The sequence below is a fragment of the Thermobia domestica genome, chromosome 17 (assembly GCF_964235325.1).
Source record: "Thermobia domestica chromosome 17, izTheDome1.hap1.1, whole genome shotgun sequence".
Classification (NCBI taxonomy): domain Eukaryota; kingdom Metazoa; phylum Arthropoda; class Insecta; order Zygentoma; family Lepismatidae; genus Thermobia; species Thermobia domestica.
The window spans coordinates 161742896-161769152 of NC_137470.1; the positions used below are offsets into that span (position 1 = coordinate 161742896).

The 26257-nt window shown below is 36.6% G+C and overlaps 1 protein-coding gene across 2 annotated transcripts in view; it reads left to right on the forward strand.

Annotated features, from left to right (window-relative positions):
- LOC145674451 (proline-, glutamic acid- and leucine-rich protein 1-like) overlaps window positions 1-26257 on the forward strand; it is a 94211-nt gene that overhangs the window by 21238 nt on the left and 46716 nt on the right. For both annotated transcript variants that reach the window (XM_081744520.1, XM_081744519.1), the window contains exons 2-4: window positions 24-88; window positions 11587-11738; window positions 21103-21203. In XM_081744520.1, coding sequence (XP_081600646.1) covers window positions 24-88; window positions 11587-11738; window positions 21103-21203 — 318 coding nt within the window. The remainder of the gene's footprint in view (window positions 1-23; window positions 89-11586; window positions 11739-21102; window positions 21204-26257) is intronic.

The following is a 26257-nucleotide window of genomic DNA, read 5'->3' on the forward strand; positions in this document are numbered from 1 at the left end:
TCTTATTTTTAATCTCTTTACAGAGTGCATCGGATATACGAAGTGTGTTGGATCACATAAAACAGTCTCTCGAGTCCTCCACTTCAAGGTAGGTACGAGAAAGCTGATGTCAGTTCACTGATTGCAAGAATCATATGTGAAGTTTCGAAAGTTTGTAACACACTTTAGTTGTTACATCCTGACATTTACTGAATTTCTCATCGACAAATACTTTTGCGTAGAAACAGCTGTTGTTTTAAGTGTTTCCATTAAATACCTAATAGTACCATTTGGTCCAGTTTCAGATTTTGATTCTATTTCATTAGTACTAGAGCAGGGTTTCTTAACCTGGGGGTCGGTAAGATAAGCGGAAGAGATAAATATAATTAGAATCCAATAGCAGAAAATATTTTTAGACATTATTTTGAACTTTGTTCTGATAGGCATATTTTTATTTTTATACATAGTGTTAAGAACAACAAAAAATAGGTTTACTAAACATTTTCAACAGGTGCAGCGTTGTTTAAAAATCAATTTAAATGAAAGAGGTGCAACATGAATGTAATGAGAAGTGCATATTGAAATACCAGAAAAATACAAATGCAAAAAAATACAAATATTTATTTATTTATTTATTTATTTAACAATCACCAGATACAGCTCAGAGGCCATTTTACACTGGATATCCAACAACAACAACAACAATGGAAAGGATTTGGGAAGGTATCGGCCAGGGCCTGTTTAGTAGGTACCATCCCGGCATTTGCCTGGAAGGACTGAGGAAAACCCTGGAAAACCTCAGTCAGGATGGTCGACAGCGGGATTCGAACCCACGACCTCCCGAATGCGAAGCCAACGCTCTACCACTTGAGCTTGAGGGGAAGGGGAAGAAAAAAGCAATGTCACAAAACAGCATTTTCGAGAAAACGGCGTTTTAATATTGAAAACTGCGTAAAAAGAATAGGGTTAGTTACATCTTTTGTCTCTTTTTACATGGACATTTTTACATCTACGCATACATGGCATATACAGTCAAATAGCACCAAGAGTCACCAATAGATAAGACAAAGCACCCGAAAAAGCTCGTAGATGGACATTCCCTGTTTTTACCCCTTACCCTTCAATTGAAATACAATTAAAATTGAAAGCTGACCAGATACCTAAGCATGGTGTGATGTCACTAATGCGGCAATGTCCGGTTCAATCTTCATGACGTACATTATTAAGTTATTTAAAATACTCAGTAACTTTTTTTTTTTTTTTTTTTAACAGCTGTTCAAGTTTTTAAATCAAAATCAGAAATCACTTTATTTTTTATCATATGACCCAAAATAAAGGGAGTTATGAAATTTTAAAATTTTCAAACGGCCTTTATCTTGAATAAATATGACGGATCGTATTCGATATTTGTAATATGAATGAACTGACCAAATTTGGTTTTAATCCATTCACTTTTAGGAAGTTACTCTATCCACTATATACAAGAAATGGATTTTACTATTATAGAAATAGATGGTTATTATGAGATCTCCGTAGTAGGTATATTAAAAATTCTATACAAGCCTATTACAAACCACAAATTATAAGGGGTTGGTGCCAAGAGGATGTGATAAAATGGAGTCGTGATAGTAATTAGGTTGAGAACCATTGTACTAGAGGAAGAATCTGTGCATAATGTGTTTAGTTTCAGAAAGTACATTTAGATGCATTTTCTGCTTCATTTTGTAAGGACATCAGTTAATCGATTAATAGGTTTTATAATAATGGGACTAGTCATTAATATTCTTTCTAGAATAAATTACACCAGTGTACGGCAGTATTTTCCAGGACACTCCTGGAAGATGAGATTTGGAACATGGAATATAAAAAGTCTTTATAGTGGAGGCGAACCAAAATCGTAACGAATGAGTTAGGCAATACACGATAAGCCTAGTATGAATTCAGAAAGTTAGATGGAAAGAAAAGAGAGCAGTAAAATCCGAAAACTTTACGTTCTTTTTCACGAACTAGGAACAGAGTTTTTCGTTTACAAACGAATAATATCAGCAATTAAACGGGCTGAATTTGTTAATGATAGAGTTTCTTTTATTACTCGTATGGGTCGGTGGTGTGATATTGTTCTAAATGTACACCTCTGGTGCATGGGGTCCCTGGTTCGATCCCAGCTTGCGCCAAGTGAACTTTGTAGTGGACAAACACCGTGTGTGTGAGTTTTTCAGGGTTCTCCCGTTTCCCCCCACTTTCTTCATCCACCATTTCATTTATTTCTCATCATTACCGTCTCCTTTTAGCCTACCTGGCCTAACCGTGGGACGTAAAAGTCAACGATTTCATTTCATTTTTGTTCTAAGTATACATGCCCCAACAGAAGATAAGGATGACGATAAAAAAAAAAAGACGGTTTTTACGAAGAAATAGAACGAGTATTTAACGAACTCCCGCGATACCATATGAAAATTCTATTAGGGGATTTCAATGCGAAGGTAGGACGAGATTATAGTTTCAAACCGATTATAGGGAACGAAAGTCTGCATGAGGAAAGTAATGACAACGGCGGTCGACTCGTGAACTTTTCAACACCCAAAACTTTATCGTGAAGGGTACAAAATTCCCTCATTGTAACATTCATAAATATACTTGGACCTCACCAGATAGAAAAAACATAATTAAACGTTTTAGTAAGTAGAAGAACAGTCTATCAAATTTGATGTTCGTTTTTTCAGAGGAGCTGACGGTGACACTAGTGTCAGCGATAATAAGAGAGACATTATCGTAGAGTAAGGGAAATATTCAACATCTGAAAATAGAGAAATTTAATTTGAAGAAATTTGATGAGAGCCAGGCGAGGGCGTAATACCAGATTAAAGTATCGAATAGATTCTTGGTTTTAGAAAATTTCGAGGCACTAGTGTTGAGGATACTTGGGTTGAAATTAGGGATAGCATTAAAATTTCAGCAAAAAGAAAAATTAGTGCACGCGGAAATACATAGGAACAGACAATCCATTGTTGGACCATGAATGCACTAAACTACCAGAAAAGAGAAGACAGGCAAAACTACGTTGGCTGGAAAATCTCAAAAATATAACTACACAAAATTTCGTTGATATCAGGCGGGAAACTTCCAAAACTTTTAGAACAAAGAAACGCGATTTTTTAAAACCTAAAATTAATGAACTGGAAGATAATATTAAGAGCAAAAACATGCGGGTCATGTACAAAGACATCAACGAATTTAAGCAAGGCTATCAGCCTCGCGCTCATATATTAAAGAAAGCAGACGGAACAATTCTTACTGATACAGATAGCATCCTGAATAGATGGAAAGATTTCTTTGACAATTTGCTTAACACATAGCCAAAAGCTAATATTCGTGGAGAAAGGGAAATCGACACAGCAGAACCGGATATTTCAGAGCCTAACCGAACAGAAATAGAAATCGCTGTAAGCACAAATCTCCGGTTGTTAACGAAATTTCGACTGAGTTAATTTTAGCCGAAGGGGGAAAATAGTGGAATAAAATCCAGAAATTCAATATCCTTATCTGGAACAAGGAGAAATTGCCGCAAGAGTGGAGGGAATCAATCATTGAGTTGAGTTGATTTTAGTTTAGCGTCCCTTTCAGCAGCGAGGCTATATGAGACGTGGACCTACCTAACGTGGAATCCGAACCACATGAGCTCCCGCCGGGAATCGAACCCGGGTCTCCCACGCCAAGGAATCAATCATTGTTCCAATTCACAAGAAAGGCGACAAAATTAATTGCAATAATTATATCGGCATCCCTCTTCTGTGAACATCCTATAAAATCCTCTCAAGGATCCTGTTAGCAAGATTGACCCCATACTCAGGTGAAATTATTGGAGATTATCAGTGCAGTTTTAGGCGAAATCGATGAATTAAGACGTATTTAAATAAATCCCAAAATAAAGTCCGAGTAAGAAAATTCCTGTCCACGAGCTCTCACGTTGAGAATAGCCTGAAATTAGGAGATACATTGTCGCCATTATTATTCAACTTTATTCTCTAGTACGCTAAAAGAAAAATCAAAGATAGCAACCAAGGCCTAGAGCTGAGTGATACCAGATTATGGCGTATGCTGATGAGGGATGATAGGAGAACACAAGAAAGAAACGCAGAGGTCTTATTAAACGCTTGCAGGAACTAGGCTTAGAAGTAGATACAAAGAAAACTAAATACATGGAAGTTCGCCTGGATCGTAACACTGCAAATTATGAATACATCAAAGTATGAAATAATACTTTTCGACAAAGTGGATACTTTCAAATATCTAGGATTAGTATTATCAACCCAAAACCATATCCACGAAGAAGTCAAATGTCGATTGATAGCAGGAAATTTGTTTTATTATTCAGTTCAAAAGCTTTTATCGCCACGAATTCTGTCGAGGAATTTGAAGCTTAAAATATATACAACGATAATCATGCATGTTTATGCTGTATGGTTACGAAACATGGTCACTTACTCTGAGGGAAGAACATAGACTGAAAGTATTTGAGAACAAGATCCTGAGACGAATATTCGGACCCAAGAGGAACGGGAATGGGGAATGGCGGAAGCTTCATAACGAGGAACTACATAGTTTATACGGTTTACCCAACATTGTTAGGGTCGTCAAGTCTAAGAGGCTCACGTGGACAGGTCATGTAGCCAAAATGGAAGAAAGTAGGAACGCTTTGAAAGTTTTAACTGAAAATCCAATTGGAAAACGACCATTAGGAAGACCTAGGCGCAGATGGGAGGACAATATTAAGATGGATTTCGCAGAAACAGGAATGCGAAGTAGAAACTGGATCCAATTGGCTAAGGATAGAAGTCAGTGGAGAGCTTTTGTGAACGCGGCATTGAACCTCTGGGCTCCATAGGCCATAGAGTGAGTGAGTTAGTAATAAATAAATTTGATTTGTAACATAGTTGTTCATATATACTGCCTCCTGCAATCCAATATCTCAGTGAAATCTCAAAATATACATTTAAATTTTAATATTCCTTAAAAAAAAAAAAAGTGATACAGATATTTGAGATGAATATATTAATGATACAAGAAGATGGGAGAGATAAAATACAAGGAAAATACAGTGAAATTTGAACCAGGTAAAAGCGAACTCTTAAATCTAGAAAATAAGCCCTGAATAAACATGATTTAGCACGCTCAGCTACGAACCCAACTGTAAAATATATTATTATTATTTCTTAGCAAAGTTAAAGTAATATTTTCAGAAGATAATTTAAACGTATTTTGTGTAGTAACGGAATATTTGACGTATAGACTTTCAAGTGTTGGAATGTTTGGCAGGTCAGTTGAAAGAGGCTTTGAAATTCAGGTTGCCTGTTACATTAGCTTACAAAACACGAGAAATTCTCATGTAAGCATTACAGTTGTCAAAATAATAATAATAATAATAATAATAATAAAAAGAAAAATACATACATACAATGGTGTCAAGTAGCAGAGGAATTCATCATATTGTACCTATACTTCTTTCTAAAATACAAAACCATAAAAACAGGACATAAATATGAACATTTACATTGCAATTAGGTAACCGTTTATACCACACCAGGCATGTACTCACGAGTAAGTATTTCTTACCAACTTTTCATTTAGTGGATAATCTAGACCAGTGCTATTCAACCGAAGGTACGCGTACCCCTGGGGGTACGCAAAAAGTTTTCTGTGGGTACGTGCATACTTCCAATATTTATTGAATGATAACAGTTGTAGAATTTATTGAATTATCAGTGCTATTTCACAACTTCTTCCATTTCCATCAGCATGTTTATGTGAATAGGGTTTCTCTGTGTTAACATCAGTAAAAAATGAAGCACAGAAATGGCTTGAATCCAGAAGCAGCTCTGATTTCCACACGCTCGAAGATTGGACAAAGAATCAAGGAGTTGACGTCCCGAAAACAAGCTCAGTCATCTTATTAACAAGTTAGTTTTGAAGTTCCTTAAAAAAAAAACTCAGTGTGCGAATTATCACGGAGGATGTGGGGAAAAATCCCCTCAGTAGAGCTGATTGTCTCCCATACCTTTTTAAATTTCCCATGTTAATATTTTTGGATGTGCACTTTATCCCCCTGTAGTCCTTTGATTAGCACATTTATTATTTTTTTTGTTAGGTCTCTATTTGCCCCCCCCCCCCCCCCCTTGTTTTTAATCAACAGAACATGAGTATTAAGTTTAGTAAGTTCATTTCGATTTGATTTTTTAAAAACAGCTTCAGGGGTACACAATTGAATGGCAAACTGTGGCAAGTGGTACGTGAGAAAAAAAAGGTTGAATAGCACTGATATAGATGAACTTAGGTAATTTCGTCACCAAAATATTAGCCTGTAGGTTATTTCGTCACCGGAAATTTTGACATAGTAATTTCGTCACCTGTAATTTTGTCACCAAAATATTAGAATGTAGGAAATTTTGTCATGGTTATTTTTTCACTTTTGTTGAACTAAGTAGAGACAAGTAAACGACCAAAACAGCTAATCTTATCTTAATCAAACTTGGAAAACAATTCAGTTGGTGTTCGACTCTGGAAAATCGAAGTTTCGGATACTCGACGCAAGAACAAACAATAATAAAAGAACATAATGTCAGCTTCAGCAAATGTTAAAAGCACAGGCAAAATGGGCCGCTAATGGATTTATATATCACTATTTTAAGTTTTCAAAATTTCAGAACAGAAAATAGAAAAAAAAAATATAACTTGTTGTAACGCAATAAGTGTTTTACATGTTGATTTTCTACTATTCATAACATGATAGGAAACAACAAGCAAAAAATTTTTCAGACATTTAGTTTCAGTGTTATACGTTATGCACAAAGACTGGGGCCGTTTCTGCAAAATCTGAAACACTCTTCTAGTTTTCTTTTTTGGCGGTTGACTCACAGCATCTTGATGTAGCACAGTTGAAACTGTTTCTTTAACGTTTTGAATTAAGTACTATCAAAATAGTCCAGAAGTTCCAGCTCTTCCTCCGAAGCCTCTTGTATTTCTGATGCACATCTGCTGCGGGAAGAAATGCCAATCCGTTCATTTTCTCGCATAATAGACGAAAATTTTCATTGCTCTTGTACCGTTCTGTGAATCCAATCTCTTGGACTTTTCTCCACGTTGAGTGACTCAGGTGAAAAAAGCAATGCTGAACACGAGTTGAGTTTCCGAAAGTTGCTTTTGTTTGCAATTTTCTGTTCTGAAATTTTGATATTGGCGAAACTTAATATTTGTAAATAGTGATATATAAACCCATTAGTTCCCCACGTTGCCTTTGCTTTTAACATTTGCTGAAGCTGACACTATTTTCTTGTACCGGTGCTTGCTCCTGTGTCGAGTACCCGAAACTTAAATTTTGCAGAATTCAACACCAACCGAATTGTTTTCCAAGTTTGATTAAAATAATGTAAGCTGTTTGGGTCATTTACTTTGCCTCTACTTAGTTCAAGAAAGGTGAAAAAATAATCGTGACAAAATTTCCTATATGATAATATTTCTGTGATAGAATTACTGGAAACTTTTCTCTCTTATCTCAAATACAATATGTAAAATATGTAACTATTTATTATTATTATTATTATTATTATTATTATTATTATTATTATTATTATTATTATTATTATTATTATTATATTTTGATTTGCTTCAGTTGAAGATTAAAGAAAGCAATTTCAAAAACTTTTTCGATTCATTTATTGTGCTTGTATTATGTTCTAAAAGACACTGGTGATGAAATTATCGTGACAAAATTTTCGGTGACGAAATTACCTATAAGGCTAATATTTTGGTGACGAAATTACCGTGACGAACTTTCCGGTGACAAAATTACCGCCGTCCGATTTAGATATTCCTTAATAGTGTAATAGCACTTTACAGCAAGTAGGTTAGGTAGCTTCTTACGAAAAACTGAAACATTAGTCATAATCTTCAAGTATACAACCTGACGCAATTCATATACACGGTTTTACTTATATTAGCATATTTTTGATGCATCACAAATATGTCAGTACCTTGTCTTGTACTTTGGCTATGAACAGTTTTGTTAAGGAGATGCCTGTTTTTTTTTTTTTTTTTTTTTTTTTAACAAATAAACGGGTAGCTTTGGAAACGTATAACCTGGAAAGTGTTAAAATTTTTGCTACTACGGAAACCTTTTTACATGTCAATTTTGTGGGTAATCCAAAAATTATTCTAATCGCTTTCTTTTGCAATCGGAAAGTGCTTAAACTATTTTCAGCAGTTCCCCAGTGTATTATGTCGAAGCTAATTAGTGAATTAAACTTGGCGTAGCAATAGCTAAGAAGTGCTTCTCTCGACACAGTACCTTGAAATTTGTATAAGGCAAACCACAGTGTTAGTTATATAACTTTACTTTAACTTGTGTCTAAAATGTAATTTGCATGCGTTACGAACTAATGCGCTATGAGAACAAGTGGCATCTATTGTGGAGTATTCTTTGGTGGAAGAATAATATGTAATTCGTATATTTAATTGTAACAAATTAACATTAAAAATTTTCAATTTTTATTTGTTTATTTACAGTTTTATGAATAACAGAGTTTCGTTTTTCTTCAAATAATATTTAAACAGCATGGTGTGCAATTTTACAAGTTATCTACTTTATAAAATTGTTTCATTTCATTTTTCTTGCTTAAAATAATACTCTAATACATTCTACAGTGTTATTATTTTGGCACATGCCCAAATAAATGCGTACAGATTAATAACGTTCCTGCAAACTAGTATGCCTTAAAAAACGATTATTGATGCGAAAAACACGCACCAACCTGTTAACAAATAATTAAAAAAATAATATGATTGAATAGTTGATTGATTGATTGCCAAAGGGCAGGTAGTATAGGGTTAAAAAATTATTTTTATAGGTATTATATGAAGAAAAATAATTTATTATAATTATATATAATAAAGTGAATATAAACTAAACCGTTATTAAAGGAGCTTATAAAATGAATGATATTAACATGATATTTGAAGGGTTTATATTTTTGTTTTATATGTTATGATTGTTTATGTGTGTATTTTATTAGAGTTATTAATAGAGCTCTTTGAGAGCGTATTTATAGTGTTTTAATGTTTATTGCAATTAGAAATTGCACTACTTTTTTTTAATGTTACTTTTTGACGAAGTAAGAGTGGTAACTAGGAGGTTGATAGATTTTTTTGCACACTGACTGAATTGCTTATGGTTTTTATAGTACTTTTTTTTACGGAACTGAAATTGTTTTTGTTTTTACTTTTTTAAATTTGTCCGTGTTACCCACAAACATGTTGTTAGTTTTATTTTAAGATGTTTTCACTCTCCTATATTGTTTTAAAAACTTAGAGTTGATCCGTTAACTGTGTACTTCTATATTATTATTTTTAAATCTCAAAATGAGGAATGTTTTACTGTACTAGGGTGTAACTACAAGCAAGAACTGTATATATTCTGGGGAACTGGTGCAGAATAATCCACCATAAAAGTGGTAATTGTACGGCTTAAATGAGTGAGTGCATATGAAAAAGGATCGTCTAGAATATTGATTTTCTCTGTCCAAGCATCTGTGCAGGATGTAGGAATTAGTAATTTGTGTTTATAACTGCAATGTTACTAGTTTCAAACCATTACAAGCGTTCTAACGTATTAGGATTAAAATGAATGAGGGTATATCAAAGACGGTTGTTAAACACACTAATTTCCTTAGAGAAAGTATTTCTATACGGTGTAAAAAACCTGTATTGTATGTTTACTAGTATAGTTACTATTGTGAAACCGTTACAAGTGTTCTAACGTATGTCATTTTCTGCAATATCGAGTGTTTTTTTGCACTATCCTTGTTTATGCGTCTACCCTCCGTCACTGACGGCCTACTCCCTGCGGACGCACCCCAGCGCTACCGTGTGGGCCCTCTCTTGCACTTTTGCTCTGCCTCCGTTAGATATAATTCTCGCTTTTAATTGCAACCTAGCAGAAGTTGATTAGTGTTTTGCACAGTGTTTTACATGGCATTTGTCCGCACACGTATTTATACTCGCAAAGGAAGGCATATCAGTTCATATGCATAGTATCAATCTGTATAATTATTTGGGCATGCGCGAAAATAGTAAAAGTTCAGACCCTATTAGAGAATCATTTGAAGGAAGAAAAGTGAAAGTTTTTTTTTTTTTTTTTAATATGCCCCGGTTCAGAACAGGGCGAAGCTGTTGGTTATTTTGGGGGTGCGTCTGTAGGGAACAGTCGCGAATCTTATATATGCATAAATGAAAATATTCTGAAAACCCACAGTCGCTACTCATATTAGAACGTAAAGAACACTTTCTTTTTTTTTTCTCTCTCTCCCGTGCTCACTTTCCGCAATACCGCTCATTTGCGTCTTGCAGAAATTAATGTTACGTCTGCGATTCGTCATGTTTATTACACTTATCAGGTCTTTTAGTAGCCAAAAGTCAAGGCGAAATGTGTGGAAGATGCTGACTAAAATTACGGACAGTTTTGACAGTGTTGTATTGGACAACAATACTTTAATCGTGTCGTACAAAGCCAAGTGTGCTTGTACCTCGATCATGGTTATATGTTGTATTTATTTGTATTTTAATTCTTTTTTTTCGCAGTGTTTGGACATACAGAAAATAAATTTCATGAGAGAAACTAAAATTATACTCATGCTTTGGTCTTACGGACTTCCCTTTTAAAGGATGTCAGAACACCCGGAGCAGCCTTTTAGTTTGATTTTATCTTGCACTTAGTGATTAGTTTATTGTATTCTAGTACGAATTTACAGTGTGGAAATATTTAGATTGTCAGATTGGATATTGCTTAATTAAAAGCAATAGTGTAGCCAAACCCAAACTATCACTTAACTCATTATGATGTGGTTATTCCGTTAAAAAAAAAAAAAAAAAAAAAAAAACTTTATTTAGATACCATTCCAAAATTTTTTGGCCCCTGATCCAAAATTGCATCAAGAGATCCAATATATATCAGGCAAAAAATTTCTTGTAGGGCTTATATCTGGAGAACTACTTATAGTGTAGTCAAACCCAAACTATCATTTAACTCAGTATGATATGCTTATTCCGTAAAAAAATAAGAAAACTCGATTTAGGGGCCGTTCAAAAATCTTGTGGGTTCTGATTCAAGATTCAATATATTTTAATCAAAAATTTTCTTGTACGTCTTATGTCTGGAGAACTACATATAATGTAGTTAGACCCAAACTATCACTTAACTCAGTATGATGTGCTTATTCCGTAAAAAAATACGAAAACTCGATTTAGGGGTCGTTCCGGTCAAAAATTTTGTGGGCCCTGATCAAAAAACTAATTATTGGCCAAGATAGCAATCTTTTGTTCCATTTTTTTTTTTTTTTTTTTTTTTTTGATCATTCGTAAAATTCTTTTTACCTGTTAAAATGAGGAATTAGTAAGTCCGCTTCAAACTTTATTTTAAGCACTTCGAGTTATCAACAATTACATGACTTCCTGTAGTATTTGTATGATATTTTAAACATTATTTGTAAATATATAATCTTTATGTTAGTAAGAAGCGAGTATTTTCTCTAAGTTTAATGTTTTTCGTTTCTTTCCCAGGCTGGAAGGTCTACGTCTTTTAGAAACTTTGGTGCCACAATGTTCAGCCGAGGTATTTTCTCAATATGCGTTGGATTGGTTAAACCTGTGTTTGAAAGGAATAGAACAAGACAGTAAAATTGAAGTAAAAAGGGTATCATATTTGATTATAGGTGAGTTGTATATAGTTTATTGGCGACGTGAATTTTTTACTCTATCAAGGCCACATTTAAATTTCGTGTGATGAATGACTAACTAAGGAGTTGGGTTTACTAAAACTCCTGTATATATTTACACTGTGTGTGTGTGTGTGTGTGTGTCTGTTCGTTCGTCCGGGAAGCAAACAAACAAACAAAAACCTCAAGAACTACCAGGGACCCATTTCTCAAAACTATTCGCCTACTCACATGCAAAGAGTGAAAGGCTAGACCGGGACTCTAACCCGAGATCTTTGGCATACTGTGCTGATGCATTAACCACTACGCTACCTAGAACAGCCATACACCTTCTCACTCCTGAAGTCAGTGCTCTCCACTTAGACCACATGTCTAGTACCACACCCTAGCTGCTGTGCTTGGACATTCCACTGTCCATATACTAAAAACACCTTTATACGGTTGAAATATCATATGTATTAATAAAAGAAGGAAACAACCGATTTAAACTTATTTTTTTACACCAAATTCTCTGTTGGTGTGAATTCATTAACATTCAACTCTTTCCATCCTTTAATCTATATTATAAAATTGAAAGTGTCTATGTTCGTGACTCTTAATCTCTTGAACCACCCGACCGATCTCGATCAAATTTTCAACATAGATGAGGTTCGTGCATGGGATGTTTCTGTCATTTCACTTTGACATAGCAATGTAGGGGCAGAGAAGGAGGGGGAAATATACGTATAAATAAAAATAACTATGTTCGTGAGTTAATAACTCTTGAATCACCCAACCGATCTCGATCAAACTTTCAACATAGATAAGGTTCAGGCCTAAGATGCTTTTGTCATTTCACTTTTACGTTACAACGTAGGGGAGGGGAGAGGGGGGAGGTATATGTAAAAAATAAAAATAAAAGTGACTGTCTCTTAATCACGCTTATACCACCCGACTGATCTTAATGAAATTTTCAACATAGATGAGGTTCGCACCTGGGGTGGTTTTTATCATACCATCTTGACGGTAGAATTAGGGGAGGGAAGGAGAGAGGGATATATATATATATATATATATATATATATATATATAAATTAATAAAACTTAATAACTCTTGAACCACCCAACGATCTCGATCAAATTTTCAACTTGACTTGATTTTGAGTTTAACGTCCCGTTCAGCAGCGAGGCCATATGAGACGTGGACCTAGTGATTAACGTGGAATCCGAACCACATGAGCTCCCATCGGGAATCGAACCCGGGCTTCCCACGCTAAAGGCGCGTACGTTAACCGCTTAGCCATGGAGGAGCTCCAAAGTTTCAACATAGATGACGTTCGGGCCTGCAATTATTTTTATCATTAGCTTTCACGGTGCAACGTAGAGAAGGGGAGGGGGTAGATATATGTAAAAAATGGAAATGAAAGTGACTACCTTTGTGACTTCACCATTCTTGAAACACCCGACCGATCTCGACCGACCAAATTTTCAACATATATATGAGGTCCGGGCCTGGGATGATACTTATCTATTCACTTTGATGTTAGAACTTAGGGGAGGGGTGATGGGAGTGGAAGATACATAAAAATAAATAAAACTTAATAACTCTTGAACCACCGGACCGATCTCGATCAAATTTTCAACCTAATTAAGTTCGAACCTGAGATGGTTTTTATCATATCACTTTGACGGTGTAACTTAAGGGAAGGGGAGAGACACTTAAAAATGATCGAAAATAACCGATATTAGTGTCGAGTCTATAGTTTTTGGGGTCGCTGAGATGAACAGTGACACTTCCGATGTTGTTTAAATCCAAATTCAGCCTTGCACTTGGGAGAGGGGGAGGGTATATATATATAGTGGCGAATCCAAGGGGGGGGGCTATACGGGGCTATAGCCCCCCGCCTTGACACTCAGGTTTACACTGGATAAAATGGGCTTCAATCCAGCTTTACACTGGATAAAATGGCAAACTATGGTTTAGCCCATCCCTTGATCATATCCTGGATCCGCAACTGTATATCTCTATGTATATAATGATAGAAAATGACCGATATTAGTGCCGAATCTATAGATTTCCAGGTCACTGAGATGAACAGTGACACTTCTTATGCCGTTTAAATTAAAATTGAGTCCCACAGCTTGGGGAGGGGGAGGGGGAGATATATAAAAATGATAAAAATGACCAATGTCACTCCTGTTGAATTCATAGTTTTCGGGGTCGCTGAGATGAACAGTGACACATTCGATACCATGCCCCGCAACATGAAGAGGGAAGAGGTATATATAAAATTCATCGAAAATGACCGACATCAAAGACCGTTTTAATAATAGTAAAAAGTGACTGACTAACGAAACATATTTTTTTTCTTAATTTACCCCAGGAAGCGGGTAATTCATGCTAGTATATGATATATCACAACCGTCAAAATGTGTTTTCAATATATGGACACTGGATTGTCTAAGTATAGTATAGGCAGGCTGTGTTGCAAGCCATGTGGTATGAGTAGAGAGCACCGATTACAGGAATGAAAGAGTATTTGGCTGTTCTGGGAAGCGGACTGACTGACGTAGTGGTAAACGCATCGCACAGTATGCCAAAGTTCCCAGGTTCGGGTCACGATCTAGTCACTCTTTGTGTGTAATTGAATTCGCACCTACGAATGTTAGGCAGTGTAAAATATTAGGTTCTTTCTTCCTTTCATTAATATTTGTCTACTGCCTCAAAAGGTACACTCATGTCCAAAATTATTGACGCACGTCTATAAATATGTTGTTCTAGGAATATAATTTGATAACGAATTTGCCCGGTATTTCTTATAATGCTAGAATGTGTATAATCGGCAAAGACGAGTATGTGGAAAATTTCATGTCAAAAGAGCAGTAAATAAGAAAAAAAAATAAAACTTTCTTGTCCATTTAGCAACATTTTGTTTTACTCAATCTAATTTTCGTTATTTATAATTCTTTTCCTATGAAATTTACCACAAATATACATTTCACGATTACACACAGTGTCAGTATTAAAAGTACCCTACAAAATCATTATCAAATTATATTCTTACAAGAAGACAGTTATAGATATGCGACAATCATTTTGGACATTAGTGTACAAGATACAAGTCTCAATTTCACAAGTTCTTTAATTTTCCTTTCTCAAAAGTTCTACAAGAACTTGTTAAGAGAACAGAGTTTTCATTAGTCACGTGATTAAAGCTACAAGTCATTTCATAAACACGTGGAAAATCAAAAACTATATGAAATGCTGCCGGTTTGGTTATTTTCTATAGTGCTAGTAAATTCATTTGAGAATAATGATAACATAATCGAAATTAAATATTTTAGATGTGATAAGAGTTTCAAAAGATACTTAGTTTAGCGCGTTCTATACTGATTTGACACAGGAAGATAAAGTAAATGGATGGACAAAAATACAGGGTGGCCCAAAAGTAGGTTTACACTCCGGCATTAATCAGGTATAACATTCTAGTTTATGAGTTTATTTGCTTCGGCTCTTCCGAACATAAGATATAAGTAAAAGCATATTAAGAACAAATAATAAAGAAACTAAGTCTATCTGATGGATAACAATAAGAAATGATATAAAATGCAATGAGCTGATCAGTACGGTACTGTATACCTACTTTTGGACCACCCTGTATTGAAGGTATGCCAGGCCGTGCACTTTTTGCAACATACAATCGTAAGTTAGAAACATATAGGTAAAGCATATATAATTAATACTTATGCATGCGTAATATAAGTAAATATTATTATTTGGTAGACGATACACAATGTATCGTACCAAGGAAATAAAAAAAAGGATACACATGCATTAATATAAGTAATTTTATATTCAGTTCCAATTTTCGTCATAGTAATATCACCACTGAAATATCACATTTGTAGTCTTAATATATACGTGCCGGAATATTCTCAATCTGCATGAAGAGTATAATTTATAGAAATATTTCTTGTATCTCCCTTTACCTTCATCTGTACAAAATTGCAGTAATCACATATAGACCATTGCATTTATCTTCGAAAGGGTATGGAGATATAAAGGTAACCAAGAAAGTTCTGTCCCTTTCTCTGGAGGTCTGTGCTCCATTGGTCATCACACTGTGAGTTGAATGCGAATGGAGATAAGGCGAAGACTAGTTGTTAGTGTGGATATATCCAACATACTACCTAGTTGTGGCAGTGCATTCACACCGTGAACTTGCGTAAGAACAGAGTGAAAGTGGGACGTCCACAGAGCGTCATAAGGTCGTGTATGCTGTACGAGTTCGAACTGGGGTCAGACGCCGCTGCAACGGGGCGGAATGTATGCCAGGCCTTAGGTGAGGGTGTCGTGACTAAGCGGACAATGCAGCAGTGGTTTAACAAGTTTAAGGACGGTGTCGAAACACTTGAAGACGCACCACGTGCTGGAAGACAAACACATGTACAAAATGAAGATCTTCAGGTAGCAATTGAGGCGAAAAGTGGTCAGACATGTGAGGAACTGGCACTACAATTCAGTGTGAGTGAAGAAACCATTCGGCAGCACCTTCATCAACTTGGGAAGCACTACATATTGGGTCGATGGGTCCCACATGATTTGACTCCGGGCCAGAAGGCAACGTGAGCAAACACCTGTGTTTCTTTGCTGTCTGATCTGAGGAAGTAGCCATTTCTGCACACGGTGTTGACATGTGATGAGAAGTGGGTCCTTTACAAAGCTCCACGGCGCCATCATCATTGGTTAGCATTCCAAGAACCAGTTTCGAAACAACCGAAACCAGCACTGCACCAGAAGAAGGTCATTCTGTGTGTTTGGTGGACTGCTTGCGGTATCGTGCATCGGAAACTGCTACCAGGTGGTCAGGGCATCAATGCAACTGTGTACTGTTAGCAGTTGATCCGTGTTCAAGGAAAACTCAAAACTCTGAAGTCAGCACTTCTGAATCGCAAAGGGGTCCTTCTGTTACAGGACAACGCTAAGTCTCACGTGGCTAGGATGACCCGGGACACCATTCTACGCCTTGAATGGGAAACACTATTGCATCGGCCGTACTCCCCGAACATTACACCGTCCGATTATCACCTGGTCCATTCCTTAGACAGTCACATTCGAGGACGCCAGTTCACATCCCTAGTAGAGGTACAAAAAGCACTTGATACCTTCTTTGCTTCACAGCCCACCATGTTCTACCGCGATGGAATCCATGGCCTTCCAGAACGTTGGCAGAAGGTCGTCGATGCTGATGGGAACTATTTTTGATCTTCTAGGTACGTCTTAGATGACATATCCATTTTCGAAGGTGGTGGGTGAAAAAGTGACACAACTTTCTTGGTTACCTTTTTAATGTGTGAAATAATTATTGTTTTAAACATCAGCCGTAAAAGATGCTATGTATTGTGTGAAATACCAGTTGAATTTACATTTCATTTTTCCCTCATTATTAATTTCCGAGTGTGCAGGAAAGTGTTTCTTTTTATAGATATCAAGTACTTAACTTTACGTTTAAAATTTTCTAATTCTGGGGTCTTTAATCTGTAAGTAAGAGTAAGAAATAAACAAATAAAAGAAAGAAAAGAAAAGAAAAAATACGTATTGAAGATTTAGTACAATTTTGTAATATGCCTTTCCTAAATGTGACCTGTTAACACAATCTAGAATTTTTTTTAACAAACATGAAGTTTTGTGTTTAAATGCTGACAAAGGAAATCAGTATTTTATTATTTCGAAACAGAGATACGCTTCCGGCATTTTAAAAATAACTAGTAGTAATTCAATTTTGATTCACATCCGTGGATCTCATTGCTACAGGCCATATAAACGGTACAATCAATAACTGATTCTTCTTCACTTTTGTCTGAGTGAAAAAAAATAAGATACAAATACACGCATCTTGCCTGCTCATTCTTTATGACCTTCTAAAGATCACAACCCGGAAATTCCCCTTCTTCCGATTCTATCAGGTTTCAACCATCCAGATTTTACTTACATCCGAATGATTATACAAAAAACTTGATGATTACAACAGTGTTTTCAAATATGTTTTTAAAAATAGCCTGTCATTAAACAACAGTTGCCTTCATTTGTAAATGCTAAATGCTATTTTGGTTGTATCCATAGACATTGTAGATATGTACCTGTTCATATTTGGAAGAATTTCTTTCGTAGTACCGTAGGAACTTGCTATCAGTAACATACGATCTTGGTTATTTCTTCTATTAGAGCAGCTTGTTCTGTGTTTAACAATCAAATGTATTTCAATTTGAAAATCTTTGCTTCTCCCAGAATGATGGTCTAGCCATGAGGATACACACTATCTACGATACTGTCAAACATTGTTTTAAGTCAGATAGAAACATCTATTTTCTGCCCTGCTAAGCGAAAAGGCCTTATCTCAATTTCACATACTTTCAAGAAAATAAGCAAAATTTGTTTTGGCTTAGGTTGTACGTTCAAATTTGTTGTATTTCAGTAAAACTTTATTAAATATATTTTCACGATCTAAAATTTGTGTGGTAATTCAGTTAAATATTTTTGCTTATGAATTATCACTTAAGGTCTTTTTGCTTACTTTCAGTTACAGTTTTGAACATAAGGTAAATACTCATGACGTCATTACCCCCTACGTATTGGTCAAACCACGTCAATTTCACTTTAGATAGATGTAGAATTGTACTACGAACATTCCCATACCAATATCTCGATTTTCGAAAAATGTGGAGTTAAGGATTTTTTCGCTTAGGACTTTGGCGTGGGAGACCCGGGTTCGATTCCCGGTGGGAGCTCATGTAGTTCGGATTCCACGCTAATCAGTAGGTCCACGTCTCATATAGTATCGCTGCTGAACGGGACGTAAAACTCAAAATCGACTCAACTCGCTTAGGACGGCAGTTTTACAACAGAATACATTTATGTATATAAGATATAATCGTTATGCAGATGACATTTTACTACTTGTACGTGTTGGAAATACTCTTTTACAAACATTTCAGCAGTTCAATAATCAACAGTTTAGGTTGAAGTTCACTTTCGAGCGTGAATGTGATAACTGTCTTCCTGTTTTAGATTTACTGATTATCCGATCACATAATAAATTTATAAAAAAAGTATATCGAAACCCCATTGCAGGCACTACTTACATACATCAACAGTCAGCCCAACCACCACAAGTCCAATATTCTAGAATAATTTCTTTCGTAGGGCATTACTAATTTCTGATCGTCCAAATGATCTCAATGATGAAGTACAGTTTTTTTTATATCAATTAGGTTATAAGTTTCGTACCTTACAAAAATGGTTTAATCAAACACGTAAGTTGGTACAAGTTCCTAGAAGAGTTATTCCCAAAGAAGCAAAAACTTAGATAGAAATTCCTTATTTTCCACAATTATCGACATAAATTCTTCATATTCTTTTATAGCATAACATATCAGCTTCAAGTATCCCCCCGAAAAAGTTTAGGAAAGCATCTCACCGGCTTTAAAAGCATCTTTGTTGATCCACTAAATAAGTCAGGTGTTTATTATGCTCAGTGTGAAGGTAAATCGTCATATATAGATCAAACCAAGCTTCAATATTAACTGTTGAATTAAAGAACACATTAGAGAATCAAAAAAGTTACAAGAAGAGAGTATGTCCGGTATGAAGTGTGTTTTTTTTTTTTTTTTTCTCCACTGTGGTCTGTTTGTTACTTTTAATTCCCATTTTTTACGTTACGCTCATTTAGTGGTATAACAAACTCCATTCGCCGTGACAGACCTTCCTTGTTCATCTTCAAAAGAGTAAGGATCGGTTAAGTCCCCACTCCAAATCCCACACCAAACCGTAAGACGCTGACGATGCATGCCTTTTTCGTGAATTCCTCTTGGGTTCTCTGATCTCCATACTTGTTAACGCTAATTCACAAAGCCGTGTAAATGGAAGTGAGCTTTATCTGAGAAAATGATGCACTTTGTGAAATCATTCCTCTCTCGTTCCTTTTCCGGGATCCATTGCAGAAATTACTGTTGTTTTCCATGACCCTCTGGTTTAAGTTCCTGTGTCAACTGAACTCTGTAGGGGTATAAGTGCAAATCTTTTGTTAAAATTTTGTGTATTGTTGCTGGACACATGCGCATTTTTGAGCGCGACGGCGACATGATTTTCCCGGACTCACAGTAACAGAATCACGCATAGCAACAATATTTACCTCACTTCGGCCACTTCGCGGGTGTCCAGGGCTTTTGATGTCTACTGTTGAACCGGTTTGTCCATATTTCTTGATCAGCCTACGAACAATGGATTCATTTGGTGCATTGTTGTGTTCAAGAATCGTACGGAGTTTCCGAATAGTCTCCGCGAAACTTCCACCATTCTTGTACTGATATTTAAAAATCAACACTTGTTGTTCCCTACTGTATCTTTCCATGACGACACTCCACAAACACTGACCTGGAAAAAAAAAAGTACAGTATCAAAACATAGCCTCAATGATAAGTGATAACAAAACATGCAAAAACAATGTTGCCAACAATAATAAATAAAAATAACGGGCTTTTCAAATCCGGTGTTCTTTTCGAGACGTTCTTTATAAATATTTTTAATCATATTGTAATGACTTATAGGTAGAGTCAATAATGGACTGAGATTTTATACCTTCACCAATTTTATTATAAAATTAAGTCTTTTGTTCTTACAAAAGATCTAACAACAAAGTGTCTCTTTAATGACTAAGGTATACAGGTTATAACGTTCTGTACGGGTAACCCCTTAGCTTCATAGCAGCCTCCAGGGTTCTCAAGGATTCGGTTCTAGGAAACCTCCGCTCATAGCAGCCCCCACGAGGTATGGTATTTAAGGTGATCCCCTTAGCTTCATAGCAGCCTCCAGGGATTAGTTGTGGTTAGGATGACCCCGTAGCTTCACAGCAGCCTCCAGGGTTTAGGATAGGTTACGATCAGTTGGTCGGCTGATGCCAGGTCTCTCGGTGGTTGGGCTTTTATCTGTCCTCTTCGGGTCCTTTCGTGAGGTCCGTCTTCTTTCGGCGTTCCTCGGTGTCTTTCGTGTCGGCTTCTCGTCTGCTATGCTGTTTACAATCAGTAACACGTGTGTTGACATGTCCTTTTGTCGTGGTGTGGGAATCCTTACAATATGGATGGGGCAAGAAGTGGGTAATTATGTAACTCCGGTCTGCCATTCCGACACATTAAGCCGGATAATCGAGAGTCTACTGTATCCGAGAGGTAATATTTTCATTAGTGTTGAGTCATTGTTTTCATATTTGTTAAATTAATATAGATAGAATGGAACATGCTCATTATTTAAATCGTTGAGAATAATTACATACTTGTATAGACTTCTGAAACTTAACATTTACGTAGCGCATTTACTGTTTTATAGGTGAAATCATTGAAGCCAGTATTAATTTCCCTGAACTCAAGACTCAGATTGCAAACGTTGTGCCGAATCTTACTCTTCAAGTGTGTAGGCTTTCAAGGAAAGTAAGTTTTAATTCTTATATATATATATATATATATATATATATATATATATATATTAATAATCGTATGATTATGAAGTGCTAAATACTATTGTGTGTCCTGCACTGTACCGCACCTCATTCCAATTGTAAGGTACTCTGGTGAATAATTGCTGTATCTTGACGCGTGGCCAATATTACCCGGGATGAACTTAAACCAGTAAGCATAATTGCATAAATCTCCCATCCTTCCTTGATCATTTGCCACAAACCGCATGGACTTCAGTTAGAAATTCTAGACCCAAATGAAATCCGTGAGTTTTAAAAGAATCACCAGGTTGTCTATCGGTCACGAAAGTCATGAAATCAGAAAACGGTCATGAAAGTCAAGAAAAAGTCACGAAATTTAGCTTTTGGGTCACGATTTTTTGAAAATCTGTACAAATATAAGTATATACTGGAAAATTTTGTTGTATAAAAGGTCAAAATTCATCGCCAAAAATGTCTATGGTCAGCTTTAGACGCTACCAAATTCAATCAGAGCACGCTTCTATCGCTTGCATGAAAATTCGGCCCAATTCACACTCATTTTCGCTCTTGAAAATGTTACTAAATTTTATGGTTTGGGACAGAAAAGGTCATGAAAAAGTCACGAAATTTCATTTTAGAATTTTAGTAGACACCCTGATCACCCTGTATATATCGGATGGCCCAAAAGTGTGTAAACACCCTAATAAGTGGTGAATGTCGCAAAGTATAACTGCCGTAACAATGTGAGTGGGGAATAGGGACGAGGAAGATGTTTGAGGACACATAATAATGACGTCCACCATCTAAACTTTTCCGCAATTGTCATAATGGAAAGCATTACATGCGATATGCCACTTTAATAATACATTTTCGTAGAAATTGAATGGCACTGTTATGTTTCCTCTAGTGTTAATCATTACGAAGTTACGACTACTTCTTTGTTCTGTCTCCAACAAAAGAGGTTACTTATACACTAGTGACCACTCACTGTTACAGGACGTGTTCAATGTGTCCTGTAGGGGGCGCAGTGGCTCAGTGGTAGAGCGTTCACCTCCGGTACCTGGGGTCCCTGGTTCGATCCCAGCTCGCGCCGTGTGGACTTTGTGGTGGACAAACACCGTGCTCGTGGGTTTTCTCGGGCTTCTCCCGTTTCCTCCCACTTTCTTCATTCCACCATTTCACTCATCTCTCATCATCACCGTCTCCTTTAGCCTAGCCGGCATAACCGTGGGACGTAAAACTTAAAGATTTCATTTCATTTTTTCAATGTGTCCTGTTCCGATCGATTATCAGACGCACTCTTGAGTTCTCATTTCACTACATTTTTCCGACCATTCCACGCATTAGGAAACTGCTAATCGAGGTATTTATGGACACAGGTACCGTAGTTAGAGTGGGACACCATTGTGCTGTTAAAAGTTAGGGACTGTTTCACTCTCCGACAGCAGCGATGACAAGATTTTATTTTATTTTATTTTATTTATTTATTTTTTAGCATGCGTTAATAACCCACCGTCAATTAAGGTTCCGTCGATGAGGAGTAGACTCACAACGCGAGTCCTCCACACGCCACATTACACCAATACTTTCGGCTGCGTTCAACCGATGCGAATTACTATGAGACCAATAACACACGCACTATTTCTTAACCTAGCCCAACATGTAAAAGTTTGATCAACTTTGCTCCCTCCCTACTTTCCCATGTAAGCAAGTACAAATACAGGATATTACCATGTAGTGGTCTACTTCATTGCTTCACATACCAATTTTTATGATTGTGCCCCCAAGGGAGGGAATGATCCCCACAAAAATCCTGTTAAAAAAAAAGATCTTTACCTTCCTTCTCCGCCGTGGTACCCCCACACATACATAAAATGCACATCGGCGGAAAGCTGCACCGTTCAGGAATACATTGGTACCAAAATCATCTTTCTACCTTAATTAGGGGCTGAGCTATGGAAGTTTAAATCCCCGACGCAGCAGTTGCGTCAATGGGTATTTAAAGGTCAAATGAAGGGTAAGGGGAAAAAAGAAGGAATGTCACAAAACTGCATTTCCGAGTAAACGGCGTTTTAATATTGAAAACCGCGTAAGAAGAATAGGGTTAGTTAAATCTTTTGCCCAATCTACATGAACATTTCTACATCTAGGCATGCATGGCATATACAGTCAAATAGTACCAAGAGTTACCAACACATAGGGCAAAGCACCCGAAAAAGCACATACATGGACATTCCTTGTTTTTTCCCCTTACCCTTCAAATGTTTTTACATTGAATATGAAAGTTCATGTGTTTGATGTGGTTTACACACATTTGCAATTCAGTAAATGGATTAAAGTGTAAACGTAAACACTTAAGAATGAATTTTAATACGACGAAATCGATGTGGAGTATTTTATGTCCGATTTTAGTGTTCGTTGACGCCACGTACACAGTCCTTCATTTTGCTACAAGGAACACAGCCAGTTTAGATGAATTCGTTTGCCATAAAACTAAAAGAGGTTTGCGCTTTTGTGATTTTGGTTGGGTGGTAGCAAATAGGGAACAGTTTATTGCCATTTATTTTTTGCTAACACTGGGTATATGAGAATTATGGAGAAATGGTTTTATAAATATTTTTGTTGTTGTTGTAATTATTAGACAATGTTGAATCACATGAAATTCTGGTTAAAATAGTTTTTCGTAGTGTGTGTACGTGGTTATCAGCAGATGTTTTTTTATAATAGTTTAATTGTGGTGTGGAAATATTTGTAGCATTAAATTAGATGTACATTATTTATTTATTTTAGAAGAATTGGTGATTAGGAAATTGGTAGTTAGTTGAAATTATTTTCTACTATACTCGGATAATAATAATAAACGAATTGGCATTTGGCGGAGTACGTGTTGCTCTGTTGCGAGTATTCTGCAGGGGCATCCCTTGTGCTCCCTTTGTTTCGGTTGACTTTTGAACATGTGTTACAAGGCGGCAACATTATAATTTTACTATTCCTTTCTACAGAAGTCCGTCTCTTGTAATTATCATCACGACGTTTATGATTCCCCCTCTGTCAATGATCTTAATCTACTCGTGACGTAGATTCCCATCTCAACACAAATTTTCACCTGGTTTTGGAGATGGCAGTTTGTTTCTATTTTTGATCCGAGTATAGTTTGTGTTTTATATTTACAGTTGGGTGCCATTTACTGATGGCAGGTGAATGACACATTTGGAAGTTAAAATATATATAATTAATTCTCGCTTTTTTTTTTTTTTTTTTTTTTTGCAACAAAAGCTCGTGTTTACTTTTATTTCAAATGAATGGTACACTGTATCTTTTTGAAAAGTATTATTCTGCGGAAGCTACAACTCCCCCCCCTTTTTTTTTTGGGTAACATGGATTCCACGGTTTAAAAATGTTCTTTTGAGGATATCCACCCATCGAGCCATTTTTTGATATCTTCAAGAGGTACGAAGTGAGGTTTAGAAAGGCCATGCAGCATCGACCGAAACAAATGATAATCTGAAGGAGCAACACCTGGTGAATAGGGCGGGTGGTGTACGATATCCCATCGAAGTGCCTTCAAAATTGCCTTCAGTAGGTTTCCAATACGTAGTCTGACATTGCCATGTCTTTCGGTATATTGAGGTCGTTTCTCTTTGAGCGCTCGATTCAAATTAGTAATTGGGGGCCGCGGTGGCTCAGTGGTAGAGCGTTCACCTCTGGTGCTTGGGGTCCCGGGTTCGATCCCGGCCCCCGCCAAGTGAACTTTGTGGTGGACAAACATCGTGTGCGTGGGTTTTCTCGGGGTTCTCCCGTTTCCTCCCACTTTCTTCATTCCACCATTTAATTCATTACTCATCATCACCGTCTCCTTTAGCCTAACCGGCATAACTGTGGGATGTAAAACTCAAAGATTTCATTTCATTTCATTTTCAAATTAGTAATTGTGTTCGGTAGCGTTCACTGTTAACCGTTTGACCTGCGTTTAACCGTTTGACTGGTTGCAGCGGCTCATAATATACTAAACCAACTTGATCCCACCAAATGCACACAGCATTACCTTTCCATGAATATCGTGTTGTGGCTTGATGTTGATGGTTCGTCGGGACGCACACGTGATTTTCTCCGCTTACGTATTGTTGTAACAAATCCACTTTTCATTGCCAGTCACAATTCGTTGCAAAAGTAACTTCAGTTCATACCTTTGAAGTAGCAGTTCACAAATCGTTCAGCGATTCGCAATGTCTCTTTCTGTCAATTCATGTGGTACCCAGTTTCCTAATTTCTGGATTATCCCCATTGCTTTTTTTAACATTTGCTAACGTTTGACGCATCAACATTTTACTGTTTCTGACAACTCTTTAATCGTCTGAGATGAAGTTGGCTGACCAGAACACCTTTTTGTTACTCATATCAACGTCGTTCTTTGAATCGTCTAGACCAGTCTCTGCAAGTTGTTTCAGATAGAGCATGCTCTTCAACGGCTCTACTAGGTGGGCCGTGGTGGCTCAGTGGTAGAGCGTTCACCTCTGGTGCTTGGGGTCCCGGGTTCGATTCCAGCCCCCGCCAAGTGAACTTTGTGGTGGACAAACACCGTGTGCGTATGTTTTCTCGGGGTTCTCCCGTTTCCTCCCACTTTCTTCATTCCACCATTTCATTCATTACTCATCATCACCGTCTCCTTTAGCCTAACCGGCATAACCGTGGGACGTAAAACTCAAAAATGTCCTTTCATTTCAACGGCTCTACTAGCAAACGATGACTTCCAGGAGCAGATTTCTTGAGATGAAAGCACTTACCACAAATGCTTTTTTTTTTTAAAGGGGGACGGGGTGTACAAAACCCGATATTCTAAAAGCAATAAATAATTGTTTGTTCTTTTCACTCCATCGTAAAGTCACATTGATATTAAAGCCTATTGATAATACCTTTGTATGCGTTTAGTATTATTTTCCGCTATGTTGAAGTAACACAACACTGACTTCGTATTAGGGAATAGCGAGAATTAATCCTTATATATATATATATATCGGGTGTTCTAAAAATGGCACCCACGGACAA